Genomic DNA, 24,045 nt, shown 5'->3' on the forward strand with positions numbered 1-24,045 from the left:
ATACTGATAAGTGGAGAATTCAAACTGTGAAAGATGTTTGCTTAATGCAAAGCTTTAAACAAAAAGCCTAGTAAATACAATAGTGATGATTACACTGAATCTAAACACTTTAGTAAATTAGGAGAAAGACAAAAGAACTGAACCAGGCACACCTGAACATATGCAGTTCTCACCTCTCTTTGGGAAATTCTTCTAGATACTGTTCAACCCGGTCATACAAAGAACGAAGGCCTTCAATATCCAGCATGTCAAGCAGCTGAGCCTGAAGGATCTTGTAAAGGATGCAGCCCTTTGGTAGACCAGAACCCTCTGTTTTATGATTACCTGCGGGGCAAAAAATGATTATACATCTTTGTTTTATAAGTAAAGTGGATAAGTAGCTCAATGGTTAGTGCAGTGGTCTAAGAACCAGGGGAGTCGGGTTCAATTCTCACTACAGCTTCTTTTGACTCTGGGCAAGTCACTTAACCCTCCATTGCAAAATAAGTAACCGTATATGATATATAAACCACATGGATTGTATGCACAGAAAGGTGGTATATCAAAGCCCATTCCTCCTTTCCACCATTATCTTTTATAATTGATACTTTCGTGCACACAGCATCAAAAGAAAAAAAAGGAAGTGCTTCATCTCACTGTACATATACACTGAAGCTACAAATTATGAAAGTACAAGGACATCTGCAATTTCTTTAGCTGGAGTGACATTATGGAACAAATTAACAAGACCGTTAAGAGCACTTTTGGATCTACAAAACTTCCACTTTATTTGTAGAAGCATTTAAATGATTATTGGAAATTTATGAGGATACTGACACCGATATAGGCAGATGTTTATGAGAAGTACTTCATCCTTTGAAGAAACTATTGTATATGCTTGCCTGTGTCTTCATACTAGGACTGTATTTTGTAAGCCACCTAGGACTAGGCGGGTAAGAAATTTTTGTAATAAATACAATAAATAAATCATCTAAGAAATTTCAAGTTGTTAATGGAAGGAAATAACCTCAAAAGAGCTCCTAGTATCAAAGTACTTAAGGAACCATAGTTGGCCAAGAGGAGGTTATGTGTTGGTAGAGCTGGTGTCCTAGATGCAGTCTTTCATAAAACAATCTGTATGAGCTGATCACCTGATATCAGCCATGATGTAAAGACGGTCTACATTAATTGACTTAATACAGACCATAAAGCAATGTTACTTACCGTAACAGTTGTTATCCAGGGACAGCAGGCAGCTATTCTCACTAGTGGGTGATGTCATCCGACAGAGCCCCGATACGGACATCTTGAAAGCATGTCTTGCTTGAAGAAACTTAGAAGTTTCGAGATGCCCGCACCGCGCATGCGCCAGTGCCTTCCCGCCCGATGTACCGGGCGTGTCTCCTCAGTTCAGGTAGCTAGCCTGAGAAGCCAACCCAGGGGAGGTGGGTGGGACGTGAGAATAGCTGCCTGCTGTCCCTGGATAACAACTGTTACGGTAAGTAACATTGCTTTATCCCAGGACAAGCAGGCAGGTATTCTCACTAGTGGGTGACCTCCAAGCTAACCCCAATGGGATGGTGGGAGAGTTGGCAACTTAAGAGAACAAATTTTGTAATACAGTTTGGCCAAACTGTCCATCCCGTCTGGAGAAAGTATCCAGACAATAATGAGAGGTGAATGTATGAACCGAGGACCAAGTGGCAGCCTTACAAATCTCCTCAATCGGTGTCGATCTGAGGAAGGCTACAGAGGCTGCCATTGCTCTGACCTTGTGGGCTGTGACCTTACAGGGAAGGGGTAATCCAGCCTGGGCATAGCAGGAAGAGATACAAGCCGCCATCCAGTTAGAGATGGTGCGCTTCGATACAGGTCGTCCCAACTTGTTTGGATCAAAGGAGACGAAAAGTTGAGGTGCAGTTCTGTGTGGCTTTGTGCGATCCAAGTAGAAAGCCAGAGCACGTTTACAGTCCAGAGTGTGCAAAGCAGATTCCCCAGGATGAGAATGAGGCTTTGGAAAAAACACTGGAAGCACGATGGATTGATTGATGTGAAATTCAGAGACCACTTTAGGTAAGAATTTTGGATGAGTACGGAGAACCACCTTGTCATGATGGAATACAGTGAAGGGTGGATCTGCCACTAGGGCCTGAACCTCACTGACTCGGCGAGCTGACGTGAGGGCCACCAGGAAAACCACCTTCCAGGTGAGATACTTAAGAGGAGCCGTTTTGAGAGGTTCAAACGGAGGCTTCATAAGATGAGACAGGACAACATTGAGATCCCAAACCACAGGAGGAGGTTTGATAGGAGGATTGACATGAAAAAGTCCTTTCATAAATTTGGAAACCACAGGATGAGCAGACAAAGGTTTCCCCTGTAGAGGCTGATGGAAAGCCGCAATAGCACTCAGGTGGACTCGTATAGAGGTAGACTTGAGACCAGACTGGGACAGGTGTAGAAGATAGTCCAATACAGACGATAGAGAAGCTTTCTGAGGTTCTGTAGCATTGGAAATACACCAGGTCGAGAATCTCGTCCATTTTTGGGAATAGCATTGTCGAGTAGCAGGCTTCCTGGAAGCCTCCAAGACCTCCCTCACAGCTTGAGAGAACTGGTGAGGGGTTATGTTGAAAGGAACCAGGCTGTCAGGTGGAGAGACTGCAGGCTGGGATGAAGCAGTGAACCTTGATGTTGAGTAAGTAGTGAAGGAAACACTGGAAGAAGTATTGGCTCCCTGCTGCTGAGTTGAAGTAGAAGGGAGAACCAAGGTTGTCTGGGCCACCGAGGAGCAATCAGGATCATGGTGGCATGGTCTGATCTTAACTTGACCAGAGTCTTCTGAATGAGAGGAAAGGGAGGAAACGCATAAAGGAAGCGATTCCCCCACTCCAGTAGAAAGGCGTCTGCCTCGAGGCGGAGAGGAGTGTAGATCCTGGAGCAAAACTGAGGCAGTTTGAAGTTGTGGGGCGCTGCAAAGAGGTCTATCTGAGGCGTTCCCCACTGAGCGAAGATCTGATGAAGGGGTTTGGAATGGAGCGTCCATTCGTGAGGTTGGAGAAGACGACTCAATTTGTCTGCCAAGACGTTGTCCTTCCCCTGAATGTAGACAGCTCTGAGGAAGGTGTTGTGGCGAACCGCCCAATCCCAGACTCGAAGAGCTTCCTGACAAAGAGGGGCTGAGCCCGTGCCCCCTTGTTTGTTGACATAATACATGGCGACCTGATTGTCTGTGCGAATAAGGACCACCATGTCGTGAAGCAGATGCTGAAAAGCTTGGAGAGCATTGAAGATGGCCCTGAGCTCCAGAAGATTGATTTGATGGAGTCGTTCCGTAGTGGTCCAGAACCCCTGAGTTCGTAGACCATCCAGGTGGGCCCCCCAGGCATAGTTCGATGAATCGGTCGTGAGAACTTTCTGATGGGGAAGAGAGTGAAACAGCAAACCTCTGGATAGATTCGAAGAGGTCATCCACCAGAGAAGAGACTGCCGTAGAGCAGGAGTGACGACAATGTGACGGGACAACGGGTCGGACACCTGAGTCCACTGAGATGCCAGGGTCCATTGAGGAATTCTGAGATGTAGTCTGGCAAAAGGCGTCACATGAACTGTAGAGGCCATGTGGCCCAAGAGGACCATCATGTGTCTCGCCGAAATGGACGGGCGAGAAGACACCGACTGGCAGAGTAGAAGGAGAGCATCCATGCGTTGAGGAGGAAGGAATGCTCGAAGTTGAATGGTATCCAGAACAGCCCCGATAAAGGGGAGAGACTGAGTGGGCTGAAGATGTGATTTGGGGAAGTTGATCTCGAAGCCCAGACTCTGCAGAAAAGAAATTGTAGTCAAGGTCGCCGAAATGACCTCTGGAGCCGACGGTGCCTTGATGAGCCAGTCGTCGAGGTATGGAAATACCTGGAGACCCATGTTCCGGAGTGCAGCGGCCACCACCACCAGACACTTCGTGAAGACTCTGGGAGACGAGGAAAGGCCGAATGGAAGCACTCGATACTGCAGATGTAGATGTCCCACCCGAAATCTGAGAAACTTGCGGGAGGCCGGATGTATCGGGATGTGAGTGTAGGCCTCCTTGAGATCCAGAGAGCATAACCAATCGTTCTGCTCGAGTAGGGGATAGAGAGAGGCAAGGGTCAGCATGCGGAACCGCTCCTTGACCAAAAACTTGTTGAGGACTCGAAGGTCCAAAATGGGACGCAGATCGCCCGTCTTCTTCGGAACCAAGAAATACCGGGAGTAGAACCCCCGGTTTTGCTGATCTACTGGCACCGGCTCGACGGCACGAAGCCGAAGCAGAGCCTGCGCCTCCTGTAGAAGAAGAGCGGTCTGCATCGAGTTGGAAGGATACTCTCTTGGCGGGTGGTCCGGGGGGACCCGTTGGAAATGAAGAGAGTATCCCTCTCTTACGATGGTAAGGACCCAAAGGTCCGAGGTGATCGACTCCCATTGATGATAAAAATGGTGGAGTCGACCCCCGATGGGAAAAACAAGGGAAGACAGAACGTCGGTTATGCTCCCTGGAAGAGAGTCAAAAGGGCTGAGTGGCCTTGGGTGCAGCCGGCATCTGAGGCTTCTGCTGAGACTTCTGTGGAGGCTGCCTCTTCGCAGGCTGTCTCGCTAGGGGAGCCTGTCTTGGTTGATAACGCCTCTGGTAGATTTGAGGCGGTCTAGATGGACGAGACTGTTGAGGCTTAGGCTTAGGACGCAGAATGGATTGAAAAGACTTCTCGTGGTCCGAAAGCTTTTTAGTGACAGTCTCGATAGACTCATCGAACAGATCCGCTCCCGCACAAGGCACATTAGCCAATCTGTCTTGGAGGTTCGGATCCATATCAATAGTGCGAAGCCAGGCCAGGCGACGCATGGCGACTGAGCAGGCCGCAGCACGTGCCGAGAGCTCGAAGGCATCGTAGGAGGATTGCATCAGCTGCAGCCGCAACTGGGACAGGGTTGCCACCACCTCCTCAAACTGGAAACGAGCTTCAGCATCGATGAAAGGGACGAACTTGCGGAGGACCGGCAAGAAGAAATCCAAATAGGAAGAGAAGAAAAAATTGTAATTGAGCACTCGAGTCGCCATCATCGAATTTTGGTAAACTCGTCTACCAAACTTGTCCATCGTTCTCCCCTCCCTGCCCGGAGGCACAGAAGCGTAGACCTGGGAAGGGTGAGAACGCTTGAGAGAAGACTCGACCAGAAGAGACTGATGAGAAAGTTGAGCTCCCTCAAACCCCTTGTGGTGAACGATGCGGTATCGAGCATCCAGCTTACTGGGAACCGCAGGGATAGAATACGGTGTCTCAAAACAGCGCATGAAAGTCTGGTCCAGCAATTTATGCAAAGGAAGCCGAAGAGTCTCCGCCGGAGGGTGAGGCAAATGCATCGTATCCAAATACTCTTTAGAATATTTAGATCCAGTATCCAAAGTCACATCTAAGTCATCCGCCATCTGTCGGAGAAAAGATGAGAAAGACAATTGGTCTGCCAAGGCCGGCCGCCGAGACGGACTAGACGAAGTGGAAGCCTCCGGGTCTAGGGAGAGCTGAGACCGGCATGGAGAATAAGAGGTAGATGGTTCCTCATACTCTGGTCCCTCCGGTTGGGAAACATCGGACGATGAGTATCCCAAACGTTGCATCTTTTTCTGTGGGGACACTTCCGAATGACGTGAGGAGTGTCGAGATGAGTGACGAGAACGATGCCCCTCCCGGTGCCGGGATGGGGAGCGAGAACTTCTGTGCATCGCACGATCCCCCGAAGCCTCTAAGGAATGGATGGGGCTCGAAGCGGTGGATCGCAGAGGTGGCAAGGACGCGGACTCACGCAGCGCCACCCAAGTCTGGTATGGAGTGCGGAAGAACTCTTCCTGCGATGCAGTATGCCCAGGACTCCGAATATCAGGGACCGTCCCAGCGCCCTGTTGCCGTGGAGGAGTAATGGGCTCTAAAGGTGGCATATCAGGAAGGGAAGCCCTCCTGGAGGCATCCGCCGCCCTCCGCCGATCCCCCTCGTCGAGCAGCGAGATCGAACGGCGAGGGGGAGGGGGAGGGGGCGGACCGCCCTCAGGGACCGGTGCTCGGACTTCACCCTGAATGTTGGCGATAAGCCGGGGTCCCATAGTTTGCATAAGCTCGACAAACTGAGCTTCCAGCAGGGATCGAAGCGAAGCCGATATGGAGGGATCCGCACCGAAAGGGGGTCCTCCTGCACGGTCTTCGCGCTCCTTCGCGGCCAAGTGCTTCTGCTTAGTAGCTTTGGGCACCTTGATGACCACGGGAGGGACAGTGGAAGGCGGTACCTGAACCGAAGAGACAGAGGCAGGCGCCGCAGCGGAACTGGAAGCCGCAGCCGGTGTAAACGATGCTGGCTTCACGATGCTGGATGCGGAAGTCGTCGATGCAGGTTTCGAGCGGACCGGCGAAACCTCAGCAGATGTAGAAGCAGACAGATCCTTGGCAGTCTCCATCTTGAACATCGACTCCCAAAGTAAGCAACGCCGCTTGAACGAGCGCGCAGTGAGCGTGGAACAAGGCCTGCACGATTTCGGAACGTGGTCCGGACCAAGACACTGGAGGCAGCGTCGATGCGAGTCCGTCAACGAAATCGCACGCTGGCACTTGCTGCACTTTTTAAAACCGGTGATTGGCCGTGACATAGGCCGGAAAATCGACGCTGCAATGTCGAAAGAGGTAGGCCGCAGCCACGAGGCCGGGCCGGCTGAACCGCCGGAAGAAATAATTTTGAACTTTTTTTTTTTTTTTTTTTAAATAAAGTAAAGTAAAGTGAATTCAAAGAAATAAACCAAAACGCGGGTAAAGAAGGCAAAGAAAAACTGAAATTCAGTCAGCGCAGATTGAAGATAACTTCTCAGCTCCGCGGAAAGAAAAGAACTGAGGAGACACGCCCGGTACATCGGGCGGGAAGGCACTGGCGCATGCGCGGTGCGGGCATCTCGAAACTTCTAAGTTTCTTCAAGCAAGACATGCTTTCAAGATGTCCGTATCGGGGCTCTGTCGGATGACATCACCCACTAGTGAGAATACCTGCCTGCTTGTCCTGGGATAATGTGTTTCTCCCATTTAAGGCACTCATAACTCAACTATTGAGTAACAGAACCAATGTGGTTAGGTTAAGTGTGGTTAATGTTGACCAGTTTCCAGCTGTTATATCATGAGCTTATCTCTGCCCTGGGCAGGGTGATAACCCCACAAAAGATAATTCACGTTATCATGTGCTTTTCAGTATATTACCAACACATGGAATCTGAATTGATCACTGAATAAAAGCAAGATCAAACAGCCTCATTTGAACATACATGTCAACAGAAGCGCAAGGAATCTGGTTCTCTTACCATTCCTGAGCAGCTCCTTACTGAACTGACTGGCGTCACAGTAACTCCTTCCTTGTGAAATGGTAACTGATTTCATGTCACCTACTCTGCAGTTATCTGTTGTACTACTGCTTAACAAAGTCATTGTCAGTGCATGGATCAATTCCTTAATAACTGTCCGTGTACAGTATAGGCCACTGCTCAGTCCATTGGCAGGAAAAAAGAAAGGCTTCAAATGATGAGCTAGTTCATTCAGGTCTGAGACACAATCCCGATGATCCCTGCAGCCAAATATCAACTCGCCATTCTTCAAGAGAAGCATAAAAAGACAAAGAAATATTAGTGAATGATACTACTCTGCAATTCATTTGTAAAGACTGCTTGGGGTTTACATAGGCAATGTGAACCAAAAATTCCTCAGGAAAAGGGTTCCACCCTGTGTTTCTCATTTGCAACTGCAAGTTTATGTATTATACATTTATTTAATATACAGTGGAACCTTGGTTTATGAGCATAATTTGTTCCAGAAGCATGCTCGTAAACCAAATTACTGGTATATCAAAGCAAGTTTCCCTATAGGAAGTAAGGGAAATTCGCTTTATACGTGTGTCACCCCCACCCACCGAGGCCAGTGGCGCTGCTCTACTCCCGCTCGCAAACGCACCCACCCACCCCCGCATGTGAATCGGCACCCCCCCCTGCGAACAGCATACAGTCTTACCCCCATCTGGCACCGGCACGCAGCCCACAGGATGTGCTGGTGAAAGACATTATTGCCTCTTGCCTAGGCCTTGAGAATCTCGGAGACAGCGAAAACCAGAAGGCCTTGAGCATGCGCAGTTGCCCAGGCAAGAGGCAGGAACGTCTTTCACCGGCACGTCCTGTGGGCTGTGTGCCGGTGCCAGATAGTATGCTGTTCAGGCGGAGGGAGCCAGTTCGCACGGAGGGGTGAGGGGGGGGGGGGGTGTGCTTGGAAATCCAGTCAATGCTCAGTTTGCGAGACAAGTTTTGTGAGAATGGAAAACACTCGCAAACCGCGTTACTTGCAAAACGAGGTTTGACTATATATGCATATTCATATACATACACAACAGTGAAATGAGGCAAATTTAGGTACAACAAACAGTAAAACAAATCTTATGTATTAACACTAAACAAGTATCTCCTCCCCCCTTATCAGTCAGGATTTCAGGACATCCACAATTAATATGTATGAGACTGATTTGCACACACTGCTTCCACTGTATACAAATCTCTTTCATGCATATTCATTGTAGATATCCTAAAAACCTGACTAACAAGGGGAAACATTGATCCAGGACACAGTTTGGAAGGAGCCTGTTTTGGGAAAGTCAAAAATATAACGTGCATTTTTGGTTTTACAATAACAATACACATACACAGCAAAACCTTTGATTGCAAGTAACTTGGTGTGCGTACGAGCACTATATGCGCACCACGTAATCACAATACGCACAACATACATGCATCGCATCGCTGAGCGCAGCAATTAAGCGTAATACAAGCACGCATAGCGTATGCACACAATTTATCCACAGTACAATATACCCTAGACAAGAGGTGAGCAAACTTTTTGACCTGTGGACCACAATGGGTTCTTAAATTTGACAGAGGGGCTGGGCGACCGTGGGGGGAGTAGGGATCTGATGCGGCAGGAGGAAACAGCACTCCCTCGGATGCCAACTGCTGAATACTCGCAAATTTTCTTTTTGAGCATTGTGCCTCCTTCCTATACCCCCAGTGCCTCTTTGCAATGTCCTTAGTGCCCAAGGGCCTCCTTCCTATGCACCCCATGTCTCTTTCTATGTCCTTAGTGAAACAGTGCTTCTTTCCTATGTCCCCAGTATCCCCTTCCTATGCCCTCGGTGCCTCCTTCCTATATCTTTAATGCCCCAGTGCCTCCTTCCTATGCCCAGTGCCTCTTTGCAATGTCCTTAGTGCCCAATGCCTCCTTCCTATTCTCCCAGTGCCCCAGTGCCTCCTTCCTATGCACCCCATGGAGCTTTCTATGTCCTTAGTGAAACAGTGCCTCTTTCCTATTCCCCCCGTATCCCCTTCCTATGGCCCCGCTGCCTTCTTCCTATATCCATGGTGCCCCAGTGCCTCCTTCCTATGTCCTTAGTGCCCCAGTGCCTCCTTCCTATGTCTCCAGTGCCTACTTCCTAGGTCCTTAGTGCCCCAGTGCCTCCTTCCTATGCACCCCATGCAGCTTTCTATGTCCTTAGTGAAACAGTGCCTCCTTCCTATGTCCCCAGTATTCTCTTCCTATGCCCTCGGTGCCTTCTTCCTATGTCCATGGTGCCCCAGTGCCTCCTTCCTATGCCCCCGGTGCCTCCTTCCTATTCTCCCAGTGCCCCAGTGCCTCCTTCCTATGCACCCCATGCCTCTTTCTATGTCCTTAGTGAAACAGTGCCTCCTTCCTATGCCCCCAGTATCCCATTCCTATGCCCCCGGTGCCTCCTTCCTATGTCCTTAGTTCCCAAGTGCCTCCTTCCTATTCTCCCAGTGCCTCCTTCCTATGCACCCAATGCCTCTTTCTATGTCCTTAGTGAAACAGTGCCTCCTTCCTATGCCCCCTTTTATCCCCTTCCTATGCCCCCGGTGTCTCCTTCCTATGTCCTTAGTGCCCAAGTGCCTCCTTCCTATTCTCCCAGTGCCCCAGTGCGTTCTTCCTATATCCTTAATGCCCCAGTGCCTCCTTCCTATGCCCCCAGTGCCTCTTTGCAATGTCCTTAGTGCCCAAGTGCCTCCTTCCTATTCTCCCAGTGCCCCAGTGCCTCCTTCCTATGCACCACATGCCTCTTTCTATGTCCTTAGTGAAACAGTGCCTCTTTCCTATTCCCCCCCGTATCCCCTTCCTATGGCCCCGCTGCCTTCTTCCTATGTCCATGGTGCCCCAGTGCCTCCTTCCTATGCCCCCGGTGCCTCATTCCTATGTCCTTAGTGCCCCAGTGCCTCCTTCCTATGCTCCCCCGTGCCTCCTTTCTATGTTATTAGTGCCCCAGTGCCTACTTCCTATGTCCTTAGTGTCCCAGTGCCACCTAACTATGTCCCCAGTGCCTCCTTCCTATGCCCCCCGGTATCTCCTTCCTATTGTCCTTAGTGCCCCAGTGCCTCCTTCCTATGCCCCAGTGCCTCCTTCCAATGCCCCCGTGCATCCTTGCTATGTCCATGGAGCCCCGGTACCCCCTTCCTATGTCCTTAGTGCCACAGTGCCTCCTTCCTATGCGCTCAGTGTCCCTTTCCTATGCACCCGGTGCCTCCTTTCTATGTCCTTAGTGTCCCAGTGCCTTCTTCATATACCACCGGAGCCTCTTTCCTATGTCCTTAGTGTCCCAGTGCCTCCTTCTTATGCCCCGGTGCCTCTTTCCTATTGTCCTTAGTGCCCCGGTGCGTCCTTTCTATGTCTATGGTGCCTCCTTCCTACGTCCTTAGTGCCGCAGTGCCTCCTTCCTATTCCCCCAGTGTCTCCTTCCTATACACCTCATGCCTCTTCGTATGTCCTTAGTGCCCAAGTGCCTCCTTCCTATGGCCCCAGTGTACCCTTCCTATGCCCCCGGTACCTCCTTCCTATTGCCCTAAATGTTCCGGTGCCTCCTTCCTTTGTCCTTAGTGCCCCAGTGCCTCCTTCCTATGCCCCCAGTGCCTCCTTGCTATGTCCATGGAGCCCCGGTGTCTCCTTCCTATGTCCTTAGTGTCCCAGTGCCTCCTTCCTATACCCCCGGTGTCTCTTTCCTATTGTCCTTAGTGCCTCAGTGCGTCCTTCCTAAGTCTATGGTATCTCATTTCTAGTTTAGTGAATCGCATCCCTGCCTATTTTGCATGCAGTTCCCCTCATTTGCATGCGCACACCGGAAATGGATCGCTACACAGGTTAGTGAATACTGCAGGAGGGAAATCTGGTCGCTAAGGGCTCGCAAACCAATTGGTTTGCTTAGTGAATCTAGCCCATAGTGAGGTTACACCATGGCGCGATACAGAGGCATTATTAACTTTCTTAATCTTGTTTACCATCCCTTTTCTAATAATTCTAAATATCTTGTTTGCTTTTATGGCTGCCGCCAACACTCACTGGAAGGATTGTATGCCTGATTATCCCACTGTACATGAATAATATAATTACAGGTAATCTGAATCAAGTATGTGAATGGGTGACTCCCAAGAATATGGCTGTGCCACTCTTGACTATCACACGTTGTTGAGGAGAGACCAGGTCAAATTAGGAAATAGGGTTTCACAAGATCACAAAGACAGATCGCTCAGTACTGCATCTGACTGAAGACTGGTTCAGGAAGTACCTACCTCCGTCCAAATCTATCTCACTCCCTCCCTCCCCTTTACCTTTGCAGCGCTTTAGAAAATAAACTGAAGTCATCGAAGCCTGCCTTTGCCGCTCTGCAGTCGCGTGTGTGTGGGCAGAAGCTTCTCCTCTGATGGAACTTCCGGTTACGTGGTCCGGTGACGGGGCAGTGATGGGGACAGATTTTTTTCCCCGTGTCATTCTCTAATCAGAAGTAGCCAGCAGTGAAATTTGAACCAGGCTTCCATGTTTCTCAGCCATTAAGCTACTCTTACACTACTTTAATGATGAAACAGGGTACAAGATTTATAACTGACTAAGGCTTGAAATTCATTGATTCTTGTACTAACTTTCTGAAAGAGGACCATCCGGATTAGAATCTCGAGAATGGTATAGAAAACTAAATGATTGAGGTTTCCATCAGCTCAAATAACACTTTAATTGGAGATGGAAGGATATTTAGATCCCATGAACAGGCAGCCAGCAGTACAACCTACTATCAGTTAGAGGAAGAGAAAATACTGGATCTTTCCATTCAGCACCACTAGATATAACTGCAAGATCAGCTTTTTCTCTATCTGCTAGTAGGAGGGAATAAAACCTGTTTGTGCAGAACAGTATAGCCCAGACAAGGAAGAAAATTTAAAAATGTCTAATAACCAACATCCGAACAAAAGAAAAAAAAGTGTTTGGTAATGATAAGGTCAGCCCTATGCTACATACAAGCACAGTGTGTATGCCTAGTGGTAGAATACAGATATTTCCTTCTATTTCACAGACCAGACTTGAAAGTGGTAAGTTTATGAATACACAGATGAGAAAATTAAAAGTCAAATACACATGCACACATATATATGGTAAACAGTTTACTAAATCTTACCTTAAATATTTTTAAATTGTTTTGTGTCTCCTGTAATAAGCTCATCAATGCAAAGTACATTCTCTGTTTGTTTCTGAAACAAGAAAAAAAAAAACATTAAAATTTAGATCTCCCCATGTTTTATTTGCAAATTTTCTAGTCTATTACTCAGCTAAAGGATTTAAACACAGGTTTTAAATTAAAATTATACAAACTACATATTAAAAGCACTTATGGTAAGCAGGAACACTCCATTTTTTTGTTTGTTTTAATTCTATATACTATTCTTCAGAGGAAAGCTACATTACATTAGAGATTTCTATTCCGCCATTGCCTTGCGGTTCAAGGCGGATTACAAAATAATTACAAAAAATGTATTACATGCAGAAGATATCTGGTAATTTCTAGAGGAGATAAAGAGTAGATGAGGTTGCTTTGGGGCAGTGGGAAGGAGCTAGCGGTATTAAGTCATTTGCAGGAATTTCTTGAAGAGTAGAGTCTATTTCTTTTCTGAATGTTTTGTAGTCTGGGGTCATAATTAGTAGATTGGAGATTTGTTTGCCGAGTTTTGCTGCTTGTGTGGCTAGGAGACCATCATATAGTTTTTTCCATTTGACTTCTTTGGGGGGTGCATGAACGGAGTGTGGGTTTTCCTATGTCTAGTTGATATAGTTAAGTGGTTCCCAACCCTGTCCTGGAGGACCACTAGGCCACTCGGGTTTTCAGGATAGCCCTAATGAATATGCATGGAGCAGATCTGCATGCCTGACACCTCTATTATATGCAAATCTCTCTCATGCATATTCATTAGGGCTATCCTGAAAACCCGACTGGCCTGGTGGTCCTCCAGGACAGGGTTGGGAACCACTGGTCTAAAAGACCTAGGACTAGGGATTGTACTAAGAGCCGGAATTGTGTTCTATCGAAGAATTTTCAAACTTGTCTTAAGTTTCTCATAACTGTGAATGATTTCTATATTGTTTTATTGATTTGTGGTTGCATGGTGCAGCATCTGTCTATCGTCATTCCTAGTAGTTTTAGGGTGGGTTGGATGGGGTAATTGAGTTAATTTCTATATTAGTTATGGTTGGGACTTTGTTATTTTCAAGGAGGATGAATTTTGTTTTGTCTGGGTTCAGCTTCAGTTTATGATCTTTCATCCATGTTACTACTGTTTCTAGTGTTCGGTGTAGTGCGTCTGTCATTGAGGGCTTGGGTTGATCAAAAGGTATGAGAATGGTGATGTCATCTGCATAGCTATATGAGGTTAGGTTAAAGTACGTCAACCTTGACTTGACCAATCCATGAAATACAGAAACATGATGGCAGATAAAGGCCAAATGGCCCATCCAATCTAACATCTACCTGCAGTATCCACTATCTTCTCTCCCTAAGAGATCCTACATGCCTGTCTCATGCTTTCTTGAATTCAAACACAGTCTTTGCCTTCACCAACTCTACCGGGAGACTATTCCACACATCTACCACCAAGGGGGATGTTTGTTAAAATGTGATAAGGTGCAGTAAGTGCAAAACTCAACATGTGGAAAGTGCAAAGCTCCTATGTGTTAAAATGCTAGGGGCATAGCAAGCCTCTTCCTTGCATTACCAAATGGGCCCATGTTAAGGGCTGCTAAGGCATGTAACATGGCCCCCAACTATAACAAACAAAAAGTTACTTCCAGTTTATGGCGATAGAACCAAGCACATAATCATCACCCCAGCATTTACCAGGGTACTGCTAGAAGTAAACCCTCTTCATTCCTGCCTTATTACTCAGGTTAAAATGGCAAATCTCTCCTATGTGGTAGACTGGCTTCTAGTAGAAATACCACAAAACTACTGTAGGGGTCATAGCCATCACTTTGAGCCTCAGCAGCTATAGGGCAGAAGCAGAGAGGGAATATGATCGAGAAGGCTATATGTAGGGGCTGTTCCTCGTGGGGGGGTCATGTGCTGGAAAAGATCATTGCCATAATCCCAAAAAGCACAGTTACTTACCGTAACAGGTGTTATCCAGGGACAGCAGGCATATATTCTCACATGTGGGTGACGTCATCTACGGAGCCCCGATGCGGAAGCATTTTCAAGCAAACTTGATTGAAGATTTAAGTTTGCTCTGCTGCTCCACGCATGCGTGCCTTCCTGCTCCACTAGGGGGTGCATCCCCTCGTGGTCTCCAGTTCACTTAACTAGCCAAGAAGCCAACCTCGGGGAGGTGGGCGGGTTGTGAGAATATATGCCTGCTGTCCCTGGATAACACCTGTTACGGTAAGTAACTGTGCTTTATCCCAGGACAAGCAGGCATGATATTCTCACATGTGGGTGACCTCCAAGCTTACTGAAGAGGGATGGAGGGAAGTTGGCAATTTAAGCAAATAGATTTCGCAATACCGATTGGCCGAACCGGCCATCGCTTCTGGACAGGGAGTCCAGACAGTAGTGGGAGGTGAAGGTATGAACCGAAGACCATGTGGCAGCCTTGCAGATTTCCTCAATAGGTGTGGACCTGAGGAACGCTACGGAGGCTGCCATCGCTCGGACTTTGTGTCCCGTTACTCGACCATGCAGTGCGAGACCAGTCTGAGCGTAGCAAAAGGAGATGCAATCGGCCAACCAGTTGGACAAGGTGCGTTTGGAAACTGGGTGGCCTAACCGGTTTGGGTCGAAGGACAGAAACAGTTGTGGGACTTTCCGGTGTGGCTGAGTGCGTTGGAGGTAAAAGGCCAACGCTCTTTTGCAGTCAAGAGTGTGGAGCGCCACTTCTCCGGGGTGAGAGTGGGGCTTGGGGAAAAACACGGGTAAGACGATGGACTGATTGAGATGGAAATCAGACACTACTTTAGGTAGGAACTTTGGATGGGTGCGGAGTACCACCTTGTCGTGATGGAATATCGTGAAGGGTGGGTCCGCTACCAGCGCTTGTAGCTCACTAACCCGCCGTGCGGAGGTGAGCGTGAGTAAGAAAATTACCTTCCAAGTGAGGAATTTTGGATGGCATTTGTCTAGTGGCTCAAATGGAGGTTTCATTAATTGAGCCAGAACCACGTTAAGGTCCCAAACCACCGGGGGAGGTTTGAGAGGGGGGTGGACGTTCAGCAGACCCTTCATGAAGCGAGTGACTAAGGGATGGAGCGAGAGGGCTTTCCCTTCCAGGGGCTGATGAAAGGCCGCAATCGCACTGAGGTGTACTCGAATGGAGTTGGTCTTTAGGCCGGAATGAGATAGTTGAAGTAGATAGTCAAGGATCAGGGGGACGGGGGCCGACACCGGGTCCTGGCTGTGGGAGGCGCACCAGGTTGAGAATCTGGTCCACTTTTGGGAGTAGCAGGTTCTCGTCGAGGTTTTTCTGCAGGCCTCCAATATCTCCTTGACTGATTGAGACACGGGGAGAGCAGTCAGGGGGAGAGAAACCAAGCATTCAGATGAAGAGACTGAAGATTGGGATGTAACAGTGAACCCTGACCCTGTGACAGTAGAGAGGGAAACAGAGGCAGAGGCAGTGGATCTCTGACACTGAGTTGAAGTAGTAGGGAAAACCACGGCTGGCGTGGCCAGCGAGGGGCAATCAGGATCAGGGTGGCTTGTACTGTTTTCAGGTGGACAAGCGTCCGCAGTATCAGAGGAAACGGCGGGAACGCGTATAGGAACCTTCCCTCCCAGTCGAGGAGGAAGGCGTCGGCCTCGAGCCGGTCCGGGGAGTATATCCGGGAGCAGAAGAGAGGCAGCTTGTGATTGTGAGGGGACGCGAACAGGTCTATTTGAGGTGTCCCCCACCGTTCGAACACTCCTCGCAGGATCTGGGAGTGTAGTGACCACTCGTGTGGCTGGAGGAGGCGGCTGAGTCTGTCCGCTAGGCAGTTTTGTTCTCCTTGTATGTACACCGCTCGAAGGAAGGTGTTGTTGGAGATTGCCCATTTCCAGAGGCGCAGGGCTCCCCGACAAAGGGGCCAAGACCCTGTCCCCCCTTGTTTGTTTACGTAGTACATCGCTACCTGGTTGTCGGTTCGGATGAGAACCACTCGGTCGTGGAGCAGATGTTGGAAGGCTACAGCTGCGAGATAGATGGCCCGAAGTTCTAGCACGTTGATGTGGCAGCGACGGTCTTGTGCTGACCACATTCCTTGGGTGCATAGGCCGTCCAGATGGGCTCCCCAAGCGTACTCCGACGAGTCCGTGGTGAGTACCTTGCTGTGGGGTGGGGAGAGGAAGAGCAAACCTTTGGAAAGATTTGAAGAGTCGGCCCACCAGCGGAGCAATCGTTGCAATGAAGGAGTCAAAGTCACTGAGTGGTCGATCGGGTCCCGGTCTTGACGCCATTGAGACGCCAGGGTCCATTGAGGGATTCTCAGATGGAGGCGGGCGAAGGGTGTGACATGGACGGTGGAGGCCATGTGGCCCAGAAGAGTCATCATCTGTCGAGCTGATACTGAGGTCAGCAGGGAGATCCTTCGGCTCAGACTTACTAACGCCTCCAGGCGCGGAGGGGGGAGGAAGGAACGGAGATGAACCGTGTCCAGCGTGGCCCCGATGAACTGTAGGGACTGCGAGGGGCGTAGTTGAGATTTTGGGAAGTTTATTTCGAACCCCAGACTTTGTAGGTAGGTAATAGTCTGTTGGGTCGCTGAGATAACCCCTTCCCTGGACGGGGCTTTGATTAGCCAGTCGTCCAGGTAGGGGAATACCTGGAGGCCCTGGGAACGTAAGGTTGCTGCTACCACCACGAGGCACTTGGTGAAGACCCGAGGTGATGATGCTAGTCCGAAGGGGAGGACTCGGTATTGTAGGTGCCAGTCCCCTACTTGGAAGCGCAAGAACTTGCGGTGAGCGGGGTGCACTGGGACATGTGTGTACGCCTCCTTGAGATCGAGGGAGCAGAGCCAGTCGCCCTCGTCGATCAGGGGGTAAAGTGTTGGTAGTGAGAGCATCCGAAACTTTTCCCGTACCAGGAATTTGTTGAGGCGTCTCAAGTCTAGTATTGGGCGTAGGTCTCCCGTTTTTTTCGGTACCAGGAAGTAGCGGGAGTAGAAGCCCTTCCCCCGTTGGTCGGGGGGAACCTTCTCCACTGCTCTCAGGCGAAGCAGGTCTCGAGCTTCGGAGAGGAGTAGGGGTAGCTGAGTCCGGTTGGGAGGGCAATTCCTTGGGGGGTTGTCCGGAGGAATGGCCCGAAAGTTGAGAGAGTACCCTGATGAGATCACGCCAAGGACCCATGCGTCCGACGTGATTTGTTCCCAGTGAGGGTAAAAAGCTTTGAGTCGACCCCCGATGGGAAGGCGGCTTGGGACTATGGTGGAGGGGGCCCGCCCCCTTCCGCGTGTCCCGTCAAAAGGACGGGGATGGTTTGGTGGTCGCGGGCAGTTGGGACTTGGGCATGGCCCTGTGGTGGGCTTGCGGACGTCTGGGTGGGGGCCGCGAGAAGGCAGGGGTGGACTTTTGTGGGTAGCGGCGCGGAGGGGCCCTGTATGGCCTGGATGCTGGCGGTTTGGGCTTTTGCCGGACAAGGGAGGCAAACGAGCGTTCATGTTCGGAGAGGCGTTTTGTCGCCGCCTCGATAGTGTCATCGAACAATTCCTTTCCCACGCAGGGGAGGTTAGCCAACCGGTCCTGTAAGTTGGGGTCCATGTCGACCAGGCGCAGCCAGGCTAGTCGGCGCATGGCGATAGCGAAGGCTGCTTCTCTGGAGGAGAGTTCGAAGCCATCGTAGGCCGCGTGGAATAGATGAAGGCGCAGGTTGGAGAGGGACTCTAAAAGCAGGCCGAATGTTCCTTGCCGGGAGGCCGGTAGGTCAGTCTCAAAGGCTCTCAATAGTCCAATGAGGTGTTTGAGGTATGATGTGAAGGTGAAAGTGTAGCTTTGCACCCTAGAGGCCATCATTGCGTTTTGGTATAGTCTCCTGCCGAACTTATCCAGGGTTCGGCCTTCTCGGCCTGGGGGGACCGCTGCTGAGACCCGGGACGGGTGAGCCTTTTTCAAGGAGGATTCTACTAGCAGCGATTGGTGGGAGAGCTGTGGTTGCTCGAATCCCGGGTAAGGTACTGTGCGGTACTTGGCCTCCATTTTGGAGGGTACGGCCGTGACCATGTAGGGGGTCTCCAGGTTCCTGAAGAAGGCCTGTTGGAGTACCGGGTTGGGTGGTAAGCGAAGGGACTCTCTGGGCAGTGATGGCATATCCAGCTCCGCCAGGTACTCCTTAGAGTCGGACTGGAGGTCTAAGTCCAATGCGTGGCCCATGTCTTGGACAAAGCGAGTGAAGGATGGGCGAGATGTCCCCGGGGCCCCGTGCGGGGTCGGGGAACGAGACCTTCGTCGGGTGGAGAAGGATAGGGAGGCTTCCCTCGAGTATCGAGGTTCATGCTCTGATCCATGCTCCGAGACTGGGGAAGCACTGTGAGAGTGCTCCGGGGTTGTCGATCTTCAGCAATCCGAAGCATTGTCAGGCCAATCCGAAGCATTGTCAGGCCAACAGCAACCTAAACAGTCTGCTTGGCCTTATCTGTCGGAGAATTCAATCTGCTGCATTACTGATGACATCATCAGTAACGCGGCAGAGTGAAATCCCCGACGGACAAAGCCAAGCAGCCTGTTTAGAGTGCTGCTGTCCCGACGCTGCTTTGGATGAAGGTAGGGCTCACGCGCGGTCAGTGGGAAGTATGGCGGGTCAGCAGAGGATTGGATGCGCGGTGGGGGGGTGTGGTGCTCAAGGGTTATGCTGCACGAGGGAAGGATAGAAGATGGGCAAGGCTGCACGAGGGATGGGAGGGAGGGAAGGATAGAAGCTGGACAAACTTCTGCTGCACAGAGGGATGGGATGGGAGCAAAGATGCTGTACATGTGGGGAAGAGAAAGGAAAGGGGAAGAATTGGGGTGAAGGAGATGAGGGAGAGATGATCATGAGTATACCCAAAAAATAAGACCTAGTGCCTTTTTTTGGATCCCAAATGAATATAAGACACTGTTTTGTAGTATCCCCTGCTGATGAAGGCTGCGATACTCTAGTCAAAGGGTTTACAGCACTTTCTCACATTTTAAATTCACAACCGCTGCTGCTGCTTTCATATGAGACCAGCCAACTGCAAGGACAATTGCAGATAAGTTTTGTTTTCTTTTGTTTTGCCTTGCTAATTATTTGTATTGGCGGCTGGGATGGTGATATGCTATGATGGTCCCAGCGGCAAATCTGGTTTAGTTTTATACTAACCTAATGGTTGCGGGTCTGAGCACTTCACATTGAAAGTATAATTACACACTGTGATTTTATATATAGTAGATATATCTCGGTGGAGCAGTGTTCTTCAACCGCCGGTCCACAGAAATTTTTGCCAGTCCATCAGGCCCAAGACAGCGTTCTTCAGCCGCCAGTCCACAGTACGATCAATGCGGCATCTTCGGGCCGGCTCCCTGAGTGCTGTAGTGCACAAAGCCATGGGAAAAGGCACCTACGCACATCCTATGCCTGAACCGGAAGCCTTCTCTCTGACATCGCAAGGTCAGAGGAAAGGTTTCCAGATGAGGCATGGGACATGCACAAGGAGCCACTGAACACAGCTTTGTGCAATGCAGCACTCAGGGAGCTGGCCCGAAGACGCTGCGTTGATCGCACAGTGGACCAGCCCGAAGGTAACACCGGGGGGCAGGCCAGAAGGCAAGGCACGTGGAGGGAGAGAGACAACAACAATAGGAGAAATGCTTTTATTTTTATTATTTAGTGATTGATTTGTTCAGGAAGAAATGCATTTGTTTCTTTTCCTCTGGGGTTGTACTGCTTGCAGTCTTGCATCTTAGGGTTTGTATTTTGAGTTTTTGGTCCTGCATTTGCATGGAGTTATGTGTTTTCTGGTAGAAATGAATGTTAAAAAGCATACAGTGTGCTTTGTGCATTTTAATCTTGTGGTTAACCATTATGTGTTGTTAATACAATTATATTGTGTGTGTATAAATGAAAAATGAATGGAATAAATGGTGTTACAATTAGTACAATGATGAGGGCGGGGTCTGAGGCGGAGATTAAGTGAAGATGGGCACGACTTAGCCCAGTGTTCTTCAACTGCCAGTCCACAGACCGGTGCTAGTCTACAAAATAATTATTTTATTTCCACCGGTCCATAGATGTCAAAAAGTTGAAAAACACTGGTATAGAGTAGAACTCCCTGCAGTTTGTTGTTATAGTCAGTTAATCAACATAAAGAGCTTTGTTTAATGCAGAGCAGCTCTAATTTTGCTCTAAATCCCACCCAGATATTCATGACACTGTAAGTAAGGTGCATTTAATTACATACTATTTTATTGTGCTGTGATATGTACTATTAGAAGAATATTTTACTGTTGTAATTCTACATTGTTTATGTCCTCCTTATACTTGCTATATGCACTGCTTTGGATGAATTTTTTCAGAAAAGCAGTAAATAAATCCAAATGCATATATACAAAAATAAATCAGTATGAAAAATAAATAGAGCTTATTCTCACCCTGAAAAGAGATCCAAGGGGCAGTATTTGCTGATCCGTTTCCATTTTCCTTTGGCCACCTGCATGAACAACAAACGCTACATTCAAGATTTAAGGTAAATATACATCAATCTACCAGTAGGAGTTTCAGGCGGGCAACACAACTCACAAATAAAACCAGGGTGGATTTGATTTAAATCAAAATCAATTTAAATCATGGTTTTCTACAGAAAGACTCACTCTTGGCTGGTATAATCTTACTATTTACAACCAGATGAAGGTTTCAGTTTTTGAAAAATAACTTTTTAGATTCGTTTTACAGTTTTATCAAAAAATTTATACTATTAGAAATATATAGATAATTAAAAATTATTGCAAGATGAACTACCTCCTTAATAGGTTAATCATTCATATTTGGATAACTATTAAAAACTACACAAAGGAGGCAAATAATAATTACCTTAACAATGTAAATAGTTTTATTTAACCAAACAATAATATGGTGATTCATGTGGGGACAAACAAAATGAGCAACAGGAATTACAACAGGGACGTACTGAAGAATCAGTTCCGGATACTAGGAAGGAAGCTGAAGACCAGAACGCAGAGGGTAGCGTTCTTGGAGCTCCTGCCGGTACCCAGGGCCGACGAGAAGAGGCAGACGGAGATGCAAGCAGTCAACAAGTGGATGCGGTGCTGGTGTGAGGAGGAAGGATTCCACTTCGTGCGCAACAGGACGACGTTCTAGGGGAAGAGCAAGCTATACAGGAAGGATGGACTCCACCTCAGCGGAGATAGAATGAGGCTACTTGCAAGCAACATCAAGAGAGAAATTGAGAAGTTTTTAAACTAGGAAGAAGGGAAAAGCCGACAGTCAACTGAGAGTTGATGGTTCGGGAAACGGTATACCCAGAGGATACCATGCAGGAAGATAGCAGGGATGACTCACCGGATCATAGGCAAGATAGAAATCCTGACAGATCGAAAGGGACACAAGAGGGAAGGAAATGCAAGAAAGTGACAGGCCGCAAACTCAAGTGTATGTATGTACACGAACGCAAGGAGCCTAAGGAATAAGATGGGTGAATTAGAAGGTATGGCACAAAAAGATAACCTTGACATTATCGGCATCACGGAAACATGGTGGAATGAGGAGTTCCTTAAAATTGTATGTATGTATGACAGTGACAGCGGTAAGCAGCATGCATTGGCCATTACTAATGTTTAGAGTGCTGCCAGCCCGACGCTGCATCGGTTGAGATATAGTGGCTCAAAAAGGTGGGGACATTGCCCTATACGTCAAAGAGGGAATTGAGTCTACTGGAGAGAACACGTCGAAATCAAACAATAAGGTCTCTATGGCCAAAATTCCGGAAACAAATGGAACGGACACGAAAATCAGCATCTACTACTGACCCCTAGTGCAGTCCGAAGAAATTGATGGAGAAATGACGGATGAGATTAAACGCAACTGCATAGGAGGCAACGCAGTTATCATCGGTGACTTCAATTATCTGGAGATAGACTGGAACCTAGTCACCTGTGGCTGCGGTAGGGAGACCAAGTTCCTGGATGCTATAGGCGATTGCTTCCTAGAACAACTTGTCAAGAAAAATATAAGAGGAAATGCAGTTCTGGACTTAATTCTAAATGGACTATGAGGACCGGCACAAGGTGTAGAAGTAGAAGGGACGCTGGGAACCAGTGATCATAATATGATCCGCTTCAAACTGGACATGGGGATGAAACATCAATCCAGAACGACGGCCACGGCGCTGAATTCCGAAAAGGGAATTAAGAAGGGATGAGACTCATGGTGGGGAAGAAGATCAAGAAGAGGATAAGCACTGTAAAGACACTAGATCTCTTTGCGTCTCCCCACAGCCACGAACTGCCTCAGTTCTGCTCCAGGATATATTCTCCTCATCGCCTCGAGGCAGATGCTTTCCTTCTGGAATGGACAAATCTCTTCCTGTATGGGTTCCCTCCATTCCCTCTCATTCTCAAGACTTTTGTCAAGCTCAAGAACAATCATGCCACCATGATTCTAATAGCTTCTCGGTGGCCCAGGCAACCCTGGCTCTCCCTTCCACTTCAGCTCAGCAGTAGGGAACCATGCCTTCTACCAGTTTTCTCATCTCTGCTTACACACAGTCAAGGATATCTTCTTCATCCCAACCTGCAGTTTTTGCACTTGACAGCTTGATACATCTCAACATAACTCCTCTTCAATTTTCTCAACCTGTTCGGGACATTTTAGAGGCTTCCAGAAAGCCTGCCACCAGACAATGCTACCACCAAAAATGGACTAGATTTTCTACGTGGTGCATCTCTCATAACAAGGAGCCTCGAGATACCTCCTTGTCTTCCGTCTTGGATTATCTTCTGCACTTATCTACCTTTGGCCTCAAGTCCACATCCATTCGAGTCCATCTTAGTGCAATTGCTGTTTTCCATCAGCCTATCAAAGGGAAACCCCTTTCTGCTCATCCTGTTATTTCCAGATTTATGAAAGGTCTTTTCAATGTCAAACCTCCTCTCAAACCGCCTCCAGTGGTTTGGGATCTCAATGTTGTTCTTGCTCAATTGATGAAGCCTCCTTTTGAACCAATGGATACGGCTCATTTGAAATATTTCACTTGGAAAAGTGGTGTTTCTCATTGCCCTCATATCTGCTTGAAGAGTCAGTGAGCTCCAAGCTTTAGTTGCTGATCCACCTTTCACAGTTTTCCATCTTGACAGGGTGGTCCTCCATACTCATCCTAAATTCTTACCTAAAGTGGTTTCAGAATTTCATCTCAATCAATCCATTGTACTTCCAGTATTTTTTCCAAGGCCTCATTCTCAACCTGGAGAATCAGCTCTTCATACTCTGGACTGTAAACATGCTTTGGCCTTCTACCTGGAACGCACCAAACCACACAGATCTGCTCCTCAACTTTTTGTCTCCTTCGATCCAAACAATTTGGGACATCCAATTTCTAAGCGTACTACCTCTAACTGGATGGCTGCTGGTATCTCTTTCTGCTATGCCCAGGCTGAACTGCATCTACAGAGTCGAGTCACAGCCCACAAAGTCAGAGCCATGGAGGCTTC

At 48.4% G+C, this 24,045-nt stretch overlaps 1 protein-coding gene across 3 annotated transcripts in view; it reads right to left on the bottom strand.

Annotated features, from left to right (window-relative positions):
* Positions 1-24,045, bottom strand: part of IPPK (inositol-pentakisphosphate 2-kinase) — a 235,871-nt gene that overhangs the window by 16,121 nt on the left and 195,705 nt on the right. For all 3 annotated transcript variants that reach the window (XM_033926759.1, XM_033926757.1, XM_033926758.1), the window contains 4 exons: positions 20,971-21,029; positions 12,526-12,598; positions 7,346-7,631; positions 174-324 (listed from right to left, as the gene is read on the bottom strand). In XM_033926759.1, the coding sequence (XP_033782650.1) occupies positions 174-324; positions 7,346-7,631; positions 12,526-12,598; positions 20,971-21,029 (569 nt within the window). The remainder of the gene's footprint in view (positions 1-173; positions 325-7,345; positions 7,632-12,525; positions 12,599-20,970; positions 21,030-24,045) is intronic.

The sequence above is a fragment of the Geotrypetes seraphini genome, chromosome 17 (assembly GCF_902459505.1).
Source record: "Geotrypetes seraphini chromosome 17, aGeoSer1.1, whole genome shotgun sequence".
Lineage (NCBI taxonomy): Eukaryota > Metazoa > Chordata > Amphibia > Gymnophiona > Dermophiidae > Geotrypetes > Geotrypetes seraphini.